Raw genomic sequence first — 13,955 nt, 5'->3', positions numbered from 1 at the left:
GAGGGAGGGAGAGAGAGAGAGACTCCCCTCCAAAAGCCTGGAGAGCTGCTGCCAGTCAACGCAGGCAATCCTGAGCCAGATGTCCTGACTTGGCATCAGGCAAGGCTCCTCTGTTCCTTAGCCCTGCATTCCCATGGAAAGGTGCGCTGTGCAGATGCCACGCAGAGGGGCCAAGCAACCCTTCTTCCCACTCCTCACTGCAGCCTCTTCAAGGAGTGCAGCAACGGCTGCTCTCCTGCCCACCCAGGCCAAATGGGCCCCTTTCCGCCATGACCGTCCATTCCTTTTTTATATTGATATTTTATTAGTAGAATTTCCTTTATAAAGAACAAAAGTGATAAAAGGAAAAAACGGGGGAAAGAAAAGTGCAGAAAGTTCAGTGTAATACAGTTAGTAAAATGAGCAATATTTCCATACATTTTACACACACACGTATACATACATACACATATATATAAATAAAACCGTAGAGTTGGAAGGGACACAAAGGGTCATTTAGTCCAACCCCCTGCAAGGCAGGAATCTCAGCTAAAGCATCCATGACAGTGATATTATTACCTTAAGTGCTATTTTAATACATCTATGGTCATTAATAATCTACTGCATTCTGTATAAGTTCATTCCAAATGTCAGTATATTTGTCCAAACCAAGTCTATAAGCAATATGGCCATCTATTTATCTGTGCTAAACCATCCAGGCTATTGCTCTGTGAGGGCCTTGCAGCCTCTTGAACTGCGCGCTCTGTTGACTGCAGTTCAGAACATGCCCCCTTTTTAATGGCTAAGCTTTTAAAGTTGGCCTTGCCTGTTCATTGTATGTCTTTCCGGCTGCTCTGCTGCCATTGTGGCGCTGCTGCTGCTGCACAGCCTAGATGGTGCTGTGCCGTTAAACGTCCCTTATCCCTGCCGCTCTTTTCCTACTGAACTGGGAATTGGTGCATTAGGATCCCTGCTGCTGAGAACTGTGTGGTCACAACACCTTTGTGCACTTCGCTTAGTGGCTGGTTTTGGAGACCGTTTTCAGGTGTCCGACTGCGGCAAGGGAGGAAGTAGAACGAATAGATCCTTTTTGCCCCCTCTCAAGGGGGTACTGTTAACTGGCTCCTGCGGTCCTTGCGCCCTCCTGAGCCCTTTGCCCTCCCTCCCTCCCCACCCCAAGTGCCTCTCGCCCAGCGGAGCCCCTTTGCGAGCATCGCAGCCTTCAGCGCAGGAGCATCGCTGGCCCACGTTTCTTTGTTAGGAAGATAAGCTAATGTGGAATGGCATTTCTGGAGAGCTGTAATTGCACTCATTCAGCTGCTCCCTATATTTAGTTCTCTCTTTTGTGGCTAATGTTCTGTGTCTCGCGCATTAACGGGAACCGGCTTTGGAGCAGAGCATCTGAGGGCTGCCATTGTGACGCCTGCTTGCACCTCCAGAGCAACGCCGCTGCTTTCCTCCATCCTCCGGTTCATGAAAGTGCCCCCAAATTAGGGCCCCTGCGACTCGCCTTTAGAAACTCCCATGCAGGGAGCCTGCAAAGGGGAGGTTGGCGGCTGCTGGAGGCTTCACTTCAGCTAATAGAGCGGCTAAATGAACAGCCTCTCCAAATCGACGGCCTCACCTTATTAGAATGTTTGAGGACGTGGCGGTGGGGGGAGCCGTCCCCCTGGGGGAAGGATTTATTGTACGGAGTGGAGGTGGGAGGGCAAGAGGGAGAGGGAAGCCGGAGAAGTGCTTCTGAATTACGGGCCACTCGAGTTCTCCTTCCGCATTTGTTCTGCTAGGCTCTGCGGTGAGCAAGAGATTTTGCCTGGTGTTTGACAGGAGCTCCTTTTGAAATCCCTTCTCTGCCTGCCCCCGCGCCCCAAATGGTGAAGATAGCGAGCGTGAGGAGGGGGAGAGAAAGAGGGGGGAATGTAGTTGCAGAATGGGAAAGGACCCCGAGGGTCATCTAGTGAAACTCCCTGCAATGCTTTGGCTCCCAGTACGTTTCCAAGCACAATTCAAAGTGTTGGTGCTGACCTTTAAAGCCCTAAACGGCCTCGGTCCAGTATACCTGAAGGAGCGTCTCCACCCCCATCGTTCAGCCCGGACACTGAGATCCAGCGCCAAGGGCCTTCTGGCGGTTCCCTCACTGCGAGAAGTGAGGTTACGGGGAACCAGACAGAGGGCCTTCTCGGTGGTGGCGCCCGCCCTGTGGAATGCCCTCCCTTCAGATGTGAAGGAAATAAGCAGCTATCTTCTTTTTAAAAGACACCTGAAGGCAGCCCTGTTTAGGGAAGTTTTTAAAATTTAATGCTGTATAGTTTTTAACACTTGATTGGAAGCCGCCCAGAGTGGCTGGGGAAACTCAGCCAGATGGGCGGGGTATAAATAATAAATTATTATTATTAAATTATTATATAATGCAGGAATCTCGGCTAAAGTGTCCGTGACAGGTGACCAGCCAACCTCTGCTTCTAAACCTCCAAGGAAGGAGAGCCCCACACCTTCTGAGGGAGTGTGTTTGGCTGTGAGGCCCAAGCAGGCAGCGGGTGGCTGGGCCAGAAATAGAGAGAGATGCTGGTGGTCCCAGGAAGGAGCTACAGAGCAGAAGAGGCGGGCACTGTGCACTCCTAGGGATGTGTTTGGGCGGCTTCTCCAGAGGTCTTGCACGCCCAGTTCCTGTTGAAAGTGTGTCTGTGTTTGAGTGACACTGTTGAGTGAATTGGGAGCTGTCTCAAATCCCCAAAGAGTGGAAGGCTCTGCCCTGTCCGTCCAGAAGAGGGTCAATTTGCAAGTCAGAAAGTGGGATGAAGGGAAGGCTGCCCTGGACTATAAACCCTTTCCTTGCTCTGAAGTTGGTTCTGGCCCCTGGAAATACACTAAAGTGTCTTGGCTTTTTCAGAAGGCATCTAAATGCCCATCAGGCATTATCAACCTGCTTTCTCTGGCTGCCCTGGTTCCTTCCTCCACCATGGTGGGCGCCAGTTCCTGCCAGAATCAAAGCCCCAGAGCCTAGCCTCTTTGTCTTTCAGGTCATAATTGAGAGCCAGGCTTGCCCTTGACCAGGCTCTTCTGACTCGCCTGTCCCGCCTCCTCCCTCCTCGTTATTGGCCCCACCACTAAGGAGGCATCCCTTGCTTCTTCTCCACGGCTGGGGATGGCCACAGAACTGTCCAGGTTGCGCCCCCTAGCCACGGACAAATTAGCTCTTCTTTCTGCCTCTCCTCCAACCCCCCACCTTCCACCCATTCAATTCACCCTCTATTTAAAATGATTTCTTATGAGGCAATAATTGATATTTATACTTATGGACAATTTTTTGCGGGGGGGGGGCCCATTACCTGTGCCCCTGGCGGGGGCCCACCTCACCCCCCCTATCTACAGCCCTGATTGTCCCACATGGTCCCAGCAGGATGTGGCCGGTTGAAGTGAAGCCTCTTGGCCAGGCTCCTACTCCCCATCCCTTCCTCATCTCTCTCTCTCTCGGTTTTTAAAAACAAAACAAACTTGCCCAAGAACCCCTGAGCTGCTTTCACAGCACAGAAACACTGCTTTGAATAATGGATGTGGGCACTGATGGGGATAAAATGGAAGGACTTTGAAAGACAGAGGTTTTGGGAAGGGCTGTGCAGAGGAGCCCTGTGATCTGCCCTGACTTGTGGCTGCTCTGTGCTGCCTGGTTGTGCGAGAGGAGCTCCTTTCCACTGACACCTCCCTGACATGTCGTTTTCTTTGGGGGGTGGCCGCTGCCCCCTGGCATGTGTGCCTCCACTTGTGGTGGCTGCCTGCAGGCAGTGGGAACAGGAGGGGTCAAGGCTCGGGGGGGGGGCGTGTTGGAGGGGCTGAGCTGGGGGCTCCAGGCTGCCCTTGGTGGTGGGCTGAGGCTGTGCTGCTTTATCATTGGTCTTCTTATCTCTCCCCCGCCCCCCAGGTCAACATTGCTGATTTCCAGGACAATTTGTGGTTGACTTGTTTCCAGGAGTCGGCAGAGACCATCCTTGGGCAGAATACAGCCTTCCTGGGAGAACTGAAGGAAAAGGTCAGGCCACTTGTGTCGCTTGCCTTGGGGGCTTCTCTTCCCTTCCTCACCTGGATGCTTTAACAATCATTACTGGGTCTGCAGAGGCCTCTCCGGCTCCTTGACAACGATGAGCTCTCTGGGGAGGGGAGTCTGGGGGGCTTGCCCTGAGGGGTCTGCCTACTGCTGGCAGTGTTTTTTTTGGGGGGGGCTGTGTCTGAAGGCTGCTTGGCAGCCAGTGGCGGGAGGACTGCAGGCAAGGCAGTGTGTAACAATTTTGTCTGAAAATGGGAGGCACTCAGGGCACAGTCCTGCTTCTCTCTTGAGGACACCCCCACCCCGGTGAGAAAATACCTGAAATCCTGAGTAGCTGCGCAGGGCAGCCTGGACTGTTTGGCTTTTTGTGTTTCCGGCCGGGGGGGGGCGTGAGGAGTCCTTAGCAAGTGCTGTGCACTGCCTTCCCTGGGATCCATTTACTTTGGGAGGCTTGTGCCCTGCCTCTCAATCAGAATACTTCGTTTATTTGTTTATTGTGCTTGATTTCTTAATGCGCTTTTCATCGCAAGGTCCCTGGGCAGCATACGCAAAAGACATTCTTATGAAACAAATGAAGCAGTTACAACGAGAATGAAAATCAGTTCCACTTCAGTTCTGTATAAGAGAACAATACAGGCTTTAAGAAATAATGTAAATACAAACATTTAAAAACAGTTACACCTATAGTGACGGTTTAAGATAATAATAACAGATTGTAACAATGGACACAAAACAACACACACACACACACACACACACACACACACACACACACCAGTGGACCCACAGCAGATGAATTTCCCTGAAGTCTCTTCCCTTCTGCTCTGCAGTCTGAGCGTTCTCTTTTGCAGGGAGAGCAGCTTTCTCCAGCCCATAAATGGACCCAGGCTTGTCTTTCCCTCATAGTGATGCTCTTTCTGGGAGGTGGTGGGGCTGAGCAGAACCTCCCAGTGGCCTGTGGTCTCTTGGCAGAGGCCCATGTGCTTTCCTGCTGTTGTGCTGTCCCAGATCACCTGGCGCACTCTTTCTCAGCAGCTGACATTCGGGGCGTATGGCCTCATTGGTCTCTGCCCTTGCCTGGTGTTGCCTCGCCAGGGATAACCTCCTGTGAATTCCTCTAACCCCTTGTTGTCACATGGAAGGATGCTCTTGCTCGCTTTGAAAAGATACCTATCCATATTCTGCAAATAAATAAATTATTTTGATACTATACTGTACTACACTGAAATTTTTTTAATGTTTCCTGGATTGTCCTTGCATCTTCCTGCCACCCTTTCCATCCTCTCTTGCCATGTCCTTTGAAAACCACTGTCCTATAGGGTTGTTCCTTAAATTGCTTTTCATATATGTAGGAGTAGCTGGATGTTTTATGAGAAACCAGAGTTGGTTGGGGGCACATCTCTGTTGCTGCCCTTTCCAGAAAGGGCTGGCCAGGAGTTGTGCTGGCTCTGTGCTTCCTCCACGGCCAGAGGCCCTGCGCCTGTCATTACCAGGCGCTCTCATGCGCTGCTTGCAGGCTTCTTCCCATTGGGACAACTGCTTGGCCACTGTGAGAACAGGATGCTGGCCTAGATGAGCCCCAGCCTGATCTGGCTGCAGCTTTTCTTACTAAATCTTTCCAGATTGCAGCCGAAATGCTGTGCTTTTGGAAGAGCGAGTCCTTCGTGCCCTGAAGAACCTGTGTTCGTTTAATGTGACAACCCTTTCCCCCCCCATCCATTTCCTTCCTGTGGCGCAGAGTCTGCCTTTGCGTTAGCAGCTCACCTGCTTTCCTGAACTAGAAAAAGGGCTTCCAACTGACACAGTTAAAGTTCCTGGCATGCGGTTTCGCTTCTGCGACGCGATCTGCCCTCTCGTCGGGTAGACTCCGGCAAGAACGAAAGGCTTTGCTGTGTCTTAATTTTTGGGGAACAGAGATGTTGTGGCTGGCAAAAGAGCCGTGCTCTGTAGGGGTAGATGGGCAGCGGTGCTCTCTAGCAAGGCGTCTTGCCTCGCTGCTTTCAAAGCAGCCATTTTGCCAAGGAGGACGCAAGCTGTGCGTTTAGCACAACAAGATAATAGCATTTCCTTGTTTCTCTGCAGGCCCCTTTCCTGGGCAGCCAGTGCCTGATCATTAATCTAAAGCTCTGAGGGTTGGGCTAGCCTTGCTTAGATCGGCACAGATGAGGAGCACACCTTAAAAGGCTGTGGAGAGAGGGAAGATGCAGATGGAGGGAAGGCAAAGGGTCATGCAGTGGCCGGCTAATGGAGAGCTCTTTCGGAGCCGGAGAGTTTGGCTGGTTTGGGGTGGAATGAAGGGAAGCAGCTCCCGTGAGGTGTGTCCTGGGCACAAGTGCTTGGCATCCGAGCTGCTAGTCCATTGCTTTTCTCTCCTATGCGCTGAAGCCAGTGGCTCTATAGCGCTGGTGCTATGGATGACCAGAGAGCATTCAGCACCTGCCCATCCCCTACCCCCCAGCTGGAACAACTGCAGCTTCGGGATGTGGCTTGCAAGATAAGCAGGGACAGCTGACTGCCTCTGATAAGGCTCCTGGCAACAAGGAAAGGGCCATCCACGCTTGTGTTTTAAGCACCCGCCTTTAATCGCAGCGGAGAAGCCTCCCACACCTTCTGCCGATAGCGTCTCCTGGTGAACCTGCGCGTCTGTCTGGCTTGGGAAGGAACTTCTGAGCTGGCTTAGGACTGGAGCTGAAGGTGCCACAGTGCCTCTTCTGCTGGGCTCCCCATGCTCCCTTCCAGCTCAGGGTTGGCCTCAACGCCTCTGTTCTGCTGTTCTTCCACAGAATGAAAGCGCGTTTGATGAGGTGCTCCAGAAAGCCAGTTTCACCACCCATGTATTCCGGGTCAGAGTCAAGCAAGAGACTTTCAACGTAAGATGGACACACAAGCAGATCTGTATCTTGTGGGGTTGGGGTGTTTGTTTGTTTGTTAAGCAATTTGGGCTCTTCTTTGGCAGAGGTGGAAGAATGAGCATTATAATGAAAAAGTAGGAGAGAGGGGGCCCTGCCAGAATAAAACTGGAGGCTGTCCAGTGGAACGTCACACACAGAGCTTAGACAAAATTAAAGAGGGTTTGAAAACCAGCAGCAGGAAATGCTGCGTGATGATCAGTAGCTGCAAGGAGTCAAAACTATATCTGAGGGAATTCCATGCAGGTGTTTTTTGCTTGGGATTGAGGGGAGTGTCTGCACTAGAAACTGAGATGGGTTTGAAACAGGTCCCACCTCTGTGGCTCTTCCAAAAGAATCTCTCTCTGTGTGTTTTATATATATAAAGGCACTTTCCCCCTTCTCCCTCTTTCCCTTTAAGTAGAGATGTTCCTTTGCTGGAGGCTCCTGCGGGGGCCTGAGAGGCTTTTGCCTGTGGCCACTTTGTGAACTTGAGCCAGCTCAAAAGGCAGGCTGTTAACCACTACACTGCTCCCTCAATCCGCACACTGTGTAGGATTCTGCCTTTGCCAGAGAATTAGCCTTTGAGAATTGGGCCTCTCCCAATCAATTCCGGGGTTTGCTTGCAATGCCGGGAACTGTGCAGCCGCGCCAGGTGGTTTGGTTTGCTAGCAGCGCAGCTGAGCCTGGAGACGGTACGGTGTCCTCACCTGAAGCCTTTTCTCTTTCCCAAGGACGAATCGCGCCTGAAGGCGACAGCATTGGATGTCAAGCCTGTCAACTACCAGGAGTACAGCAGGAGGCTGATCGGGACCATCAGGAAGAATGCTGCCCAGCTGGGATGCTGAAGAGGGCGATGAGCAGCCTGGCACTGGTGCCCCCCTGCCCCTTGGCAGAGCCGGGGTCCTCTCTGTAGAATAACTAGAGACAAATGTTTGAATTGGTTTCTCCACACTCTTGCACAGACCCAAGTTCCAGAATGCATTGCATCCCCTTCTTTGCCTCCGTTGATTCTGTGTTCCTGTGCCTTGGCTGAGTGCCATCGTTGACTGGGGTGGGGGGTGGAGAAGACCTGCCGGCACAAAGGGAATACCTGCAGGCTGAGCTGGGAAGGGGAGACTCCAGGCTGCGATAGACCCCCTTACCCCCCACAAACTTGGGAAATGCTCAAAGACCTGGGTGGGAGGGGCCAGGACTTCTGTGAGGGGGGTGGTGTTGTGTGGAAGGGGTCCCTTAGCTCAACAGAGGCTCCCCTCCCCCCCTAATGTTCAAAGGCTTCGTTCCTTCCACAGGTGCCAGGCGACTGTTAATGCTTGGAATGGCAATATGGCAGAATTATTAATCAAAGACGTATCTCTTATATCTGAAGAATATCCTTCCTTCAGGGTTTAATAGACTGAGTCAGATGGGCCCGATATTAATCAAAATTGTCTCTTCTGAGAGAGGCTGATAAGCGTTGACTCTTCATCCCCCTGGGAAATCTAGGCAACTACAAAGCAGTGCTTTAGTTTTGCACTTCAATTAATACTGCATTTTTGGGGCTGCCGACTGCGGTGGCTTTGCTACCTGTCCATAGTTTTTGTGTGTGAACGAAATGCCTTCTCTGTATCACTGAGGACATAGAAGCCTCCAACGGAGGGTGCGCCTGTGCCCCTTCTTCCTCCTGTCTCTTTCTATAAACAGCATTTAGTTCTATATTGTGGTCTCTGCTTTCTGCAAACGCCAGCGGATTCTCATTACTGGAAAGCAATTAATTAGTTTTCATAATACGCTTTCACTTGGGGGAAAGACGCTGGGGCTGAAGTTGGCGAGATGGAAGAGTGGCGATTTTTCTCAGCCTTGTGTCAACGAGAGCCGATAATGTGATCTTGTTTTGGCTGGTGAAGGTGGCCTCTCTGGCATTTTGGATTATTATTTTTTTATTAATGTTTACCTAGCAGTCTAAGAACTAACCAGGCTTTACATACACGTGCTCTGCGTGAACTGGTCCCGGGAACAGAGGTGCTGCTGCTGGGCTTTCTAGTTAGCAGAGCCAGAGAGCTGCGCCTGCCTCTGGTTGCATGAATTATGCATTTGCCAGCTGCAGCAAAGCGTTGGCTGCATGGCCGGGCAGCGTTGCAGCTTCCCCGCGGGGTGTGAATTGGAAGGCGGCTCTGGAGCCAACGATGCTTTTGCCCACACAGGTCGCCCTTGTTTAGCGCATGTCCTCTCTAGCGATGAGCATGAAAATAGGGCTTCCCTCGACCCCTGACCTCTTGGCCCTCCTCGCTCTCTCCGTGGAGCAGAGCATCCTTCTCTGGCTCTCCCAAGCGAGCTCTGGGGCCTCGGCACTTCTTCCTTCTGACCTTGCTTATGAAACGTTGGCTGGAAATTATGGTCTTCCACCCGCTTCGCGATTGACAAATTGCAGGTTTGGTGTGATCGTCTTTCTTTCTGCTCTGCTAACCAGTCTCTATTCCTTCCTGGCTTCCATTCACTACCACACCCACCCACCCCCGAATTCAGGAAGGAGAAGGGGACACGGGCTGAAATGGTGGAGTTTTCAGTGTGTGCAGATGGCTCTCTGGCCTGACGGTTGAATGTGGGGTGAGGGGAGAGAAGCAGCCTCCCCCGCAAAGAAAACACCAATAAGTTTGTTTGCAGACAACCATAGTGGGAGTGCTGTGACCAAAGTCTTCTATGCAGCCATATGTCCTAATTAGGTTCAAGCACGGAGTCATTAGCTTCCTCGTAAAGGCTGTAATAAAAGGCCAGTGGTGGCGCTCTGCAATCGAGCCACTTTTTCACTTAACTCTTTGGGAGTGGTGGGTGGAGAATCGCGTTCCTTCTCTCCCCCTTCTCTCCGTGGGAGGGAGGGAGGGAGAAGTGAACCGAATCATTTCACTTCCAGTTCTTAAATGTTCCTTGAATTCCCCCGTGCCTCGTTGTTCAAGGGACTGAAAAACAGATAGTGATAATCTGGCTCCTGTCTCTTTCCAGTGCTTTATGCTTTCCATTAAAAGGCCCCGGCTGGTCCCTGGTGGGTTCCCCTGGCATTTCGAATCCTCCAGGTCCAAAACGTCCCCCATTTCTCTCTCCCCCCTTCCCTGCCCCCCTACTTAAGGCTGTCTCTGTGAACAGTATAAATATTATTGATCCGGGTATTTAATACACTAATGAAACAGACAGATATCGACTACGTAATTAATACACTCCCTTAAAGTGAAGTTTGGCAGCACAGACGGAGAAAGCCGTATTGACTGGGCTGCTCTGGCAGGGAGCCTGCCTTGGCCATCTTATTTATAGAAAGGGAAGCCGATTCCCCTCCTCTGTGGGGCGAGTCTGGCCCCCACACCAAACACAAGAGAGGAAGAGAACTGCTTTTTACCTGCTCAAAGGCTTCCATTTATCTGCGGGGGTGCTAAAATTCCCAGGCATTTAGCTTTTTCACCTGTTATGCTATCTCTTAGCGCAGCAACGCAGGCGTGTGAGTTTGCGCTAATGGCTGTGTTATTCGCAGCCTCCCTTGATACGGCTGCTGTGCATTAGCAGCACATTGAGCTGGTGGCGGGGGTGGGGGATGCTCTTCTAGAGAAAGGTGGTGCCATCTGCTCCTCACGGGAGCTTCCTACGCTACCCTGTTCATAGAATTGTAGAGTTGTAAGGGACCCTCAAGGGGACACGGGTGGCGCTGTGGGTTAAACCACAGAGCCTAGGACTTGCCGGTCAGAAGGTCAGCGGTTCGAATCCCCGCGACGGGCTGAGCTCCCGTTGCTCGGTCCCTGCTCCTGCCAACCTAGCAGTTCGAAAGCACGTCAAAGTGCAAGTAGATAAATAGGTACCTCTCCGGCGGGAAGGTAAACGGTGTTTCCGTGCGCTGCTCTGGTTCGCCAGAAGCGGCTTAGTCCTGCTGGCCACATGACCCGGAAGCTGTATGCTGGCTCCCTCGGCCAATAAAGCGAGGTGAGCACCGCAACCCCAGAGTCGGCCATGACTGGACCTAATGGTCAGGGGTCCCTTTACCTTTAAGGGACCCTCAAGGGTCATATTGCCCAGGCTCTGGCAGTAAAGGAATCTCAGCTAAAGCATCCCTGACAGATGGCCATGGAAGAGAATCCAGCACCTTCCAAGGGAGTCTGCTCCACTGTTGAGTGGCTCTTGCCATCAGGAAGTTTTACCTGTTGTTTAGTCGGAATCTCATTTCTCAGCAATTGAATCCGTTGGCTTGGATCCTCTGTAGCAGCAGATAGCTTCCTCCATCTTCCACATGACCTTCAGAGATAGCAGGGTGGCTGTTTGGTGCCGCTGCCTAGCCCAGCTGTTAAATGCCCCACTCCACACCAGAGTGAGCCTGCAGTTTCAGGAATCCATGTGGCCTTTGGGTTTTGAGGCTGGCTGGCTTGTTTTCCCATTGTGACAACAGAGAGGGCCAACACTGGAAGCTGCTTTTATAGCCAGGAAGGCCACTGGCTCACTTCACCCAGAATCGAATCCTGGCTGCCCTTCTCCACGGTTTCCCCAGCCCTGAACCTGGAATCCTGCAAGCAAAGCAACTGCAAATGGTGTTTGGCCCATAGCAGGAAAAGCCTTTTATTATGTACCACTGTAGGATAAGGTTACCAGATTTTTTTTCAATGAATCCGGGGACACTTTTCAACTTCAATTCATTTTGTATGGGGGCTGATTTGTAAATCCGGGGACTGTCTGGTAACCTTACTGTAGGAGCAATAAAGGGTGTCCTTTTTTAAAAGCCTCTTGTATTCCAGGGAAACTTTCAAAATGATCCCAGCCTGCTGCTTCAGGTGCCTGTTGGGGGCCAAGGGATGCGTCCACACACCATGTCCCCTGCTCAGTGTTGGTCCCAGGGGGAAAGCGCTCACTTTCCTCGTCAGTGGATCAGGAAGCAAGCGACCCCTCTGCTGCGTGCTGGCTAAGCAGAAACAATTGGTGATTAGGACACTGGCTGGGCGGGTGTCTTAATCTCAGGGAGTTTCATGCTGAGCCAGACTATTTGGTCTATCTAGCATGGTGCTGTCTACACTGACTGGCAGCAGCTCAGCAGGTTTTCAGAAAACGATGGGTGTTTCCCTGTCCAACCTGGAGTGGTAGGGATTGAACCTGGGGTCTGGGACATGCGAAACAGATGCTCTCCCACTGAGCTGCTGGGAAGGGGAGAGGGCTCTCTGGTTTCCCACTGGGGCATCTGGTTGTGAGAACAGGATGCTGGAGTAGGTGGGCCACTGGCTTGATCCAGCAGGCTCTTATGTTCCCTAGTGGTTAAAGATAATATCTCCCTTCTCCCCACCCTCCCCTATGAGTCCCACAGACAAGGAGCTGAGCCATGATGGATGTGCCAGGACATGTCCCAATTGCCCAAGTGGAGGAATTGGCCAGGTGTTGCTTATGGTGTAGTGGTTAAGAGCAGTGGACCTGTAATCTGGGGAACCGGGTTCGTTTCCCCGCTCCTCCACATGCAGCTGCTGGGTGACCTTGGGCTAGTCACACGTCTTTGAAGTCTCTCAGCCCCACTCACCTCACAGAGTGTTTGTTGTGGGGGAGGAAGGGAAAGGAGAATGTTAGCCACTTTGAGACTCCTTCGGGTAGTGATAAAGCAGGATATTAAATCCAAACTCTTCTTCTCTTCTTATTACCCACTGGCTTCTCCCTCCATCAAAGTAACTCAATGGCATGTTAGAAGTGCCTTTTTTTTTTTTTTTTTTTTTTTGCTGCCCGCAATTCCCTGGGCTTCAGCCCTCGCTCTGAGCTGTGGTTCTGCCATGGCCCATCCTTCTCACGGCAGCTGCCAGCTTGCCTGCCCACCACTTCGTAATGAAAGCATCACATTCCTCCCTTGTCCCCAGAGAACTTCCTTCCCAATTCAGTGGTGGGGCCCTGGAGCAGCTGTGGGGGGGAGCCAGGTGCTCTTCTGCTTCAGGTACGGAGGATGAAGGTGGCGAGGAGCAGACCTGCCTGTTGTGGGATTGCACAGGTGGACTCTGGTCCATGTGGGCAAATGGCTCTCTTCCCCACCAACCTCAGCCAGCCCCCCCCCACCCGCCTGCCTTCCTCTCAGGGTGGGGCTGGCTGCTTTCCCCTTCCTCCCTTAGTCTCAAGTTTGCCTTAATAGAACTCAGGCAGAATTCCTTAGTAGAATATAAATTACCACCATCATCATCAATTCTTCCTACTGTCTTTGATTCTGGATCCGGCTGCTGTCTGGCCTGCCAGCCACCCAGCCCCATGGGTGCCAGCCTCCGTAGTCTGCACAGTGAAGATTCAGGGCAGATAAAGTCCACGCAGCACAGAGTTAAACTGTGGAAGAAACTGAGGATTGGACCAGTTCATGGAAGAGAGGGCTCTTGATGACTCTTCTCTGCCTCCACAGTCAGAGGCAGCAATGCTTCTGAATCCTGAATAAACAGCCTCGGTCCTGTATACCTGAAGGAGCGTCTCCACCCCCATCGTTCTGCCCGGACACTGAGGTCCAGCGCTGAGGGCCTTCTGGCAGTTCCCTCACTGCGAGAAGCCAAGTTACAGGGAACCAGGCAGAGGGCCTTCTCGGTGGTGGCACCCGCCCTGGGGAACGCCCTCCCACCAGATGACAAAGAGAAAAACAACTACCAGACTTTTAGAAGACATCTGAAGGCAGCTCTGTTTAGGGAAGCTTTTAATGTTTGATGCATTACTGTATTTTAATATTGTGTTGGAAGCCACCCAGAGTGGCTGGGGAAACCCAGTCAGATGGGCGGGGTCTAAATAATAAATTATTATTATTTATAATCCCAGTTGCTGGAAACCATAGGAGGGGAGAGTGTGGCTCTCGTGCGTGGATCCTGCTTGGGGCCTTTGCCTTGGGGCATCTTGTTGGCCACTTGTGAGGACAGGAGGCTGGACTTGATTGCCCTGATCCAGCAACTCTTAGCACGTCCCTATGGAACCTCCAGAAAGAGTCTTATCTAGATTCCTAGGGATATTTGGCCACTGTGAGAACAGGAAACTGGACTAAATGGGCTCTTCTTCGTGTTCTTACATGGGAACCATAAAAGGAGCCCTTCCCTCATTGCATG

The 13,955-nt window shown here is 51.8% G+C and overlaps 1 protein-coding gene across 1 annotated transcript in view; it reads left to right on the top strand.

Moving 5' to 3' along the window:
• The window catches only part of RPA1 (replication protein A1), a 33,570-nt gene extending 24,966 nt beyond the window's left edge, over positions 1 to 8,604 (top strand). The window contains exons 15-17 of the mRNA XM_083587678.1: positions 3,899 to 4,006; positions 6,805 to 6,891; positions 7,644 to 8,604. Of these exons, the coding sequence (XP_083443804.1) occupies positions 3,899 to 4,006; positions 6,805 to 6,891; positions 7,644 to 7,757 (309 nt within the window). The 3' untranslated portion in view covers positions 7,758 to 8,604. The remainder of the gene's footprint in view (positions 1 to 3,898; positions 4,007 to 6,804; positions 6,892 to 7,643) is intronic.
• The last annotated feature ends 5,351 nt before the right edge of the window (positions 8,605 to 13,955 follow it).

Source organism: Podarcis filfolensis (genome assembly GCF_964270895.1).
Source record: "Podarcis filfolensis genome assembly, chromosome: 15".
In the NCBI taxonomy this organism is placed as follows: domain Eukaryota; kingdom Metazoa; phylum Chordata; class Lepidosauria; order Squamata; family Lacertidae; genus Podarcis; species Podarcis filfolensis.
Note: the sequence above shows the minus strand (reverse complement) of the source record. Positions and strands in the feature narration are given on the sequence as shown.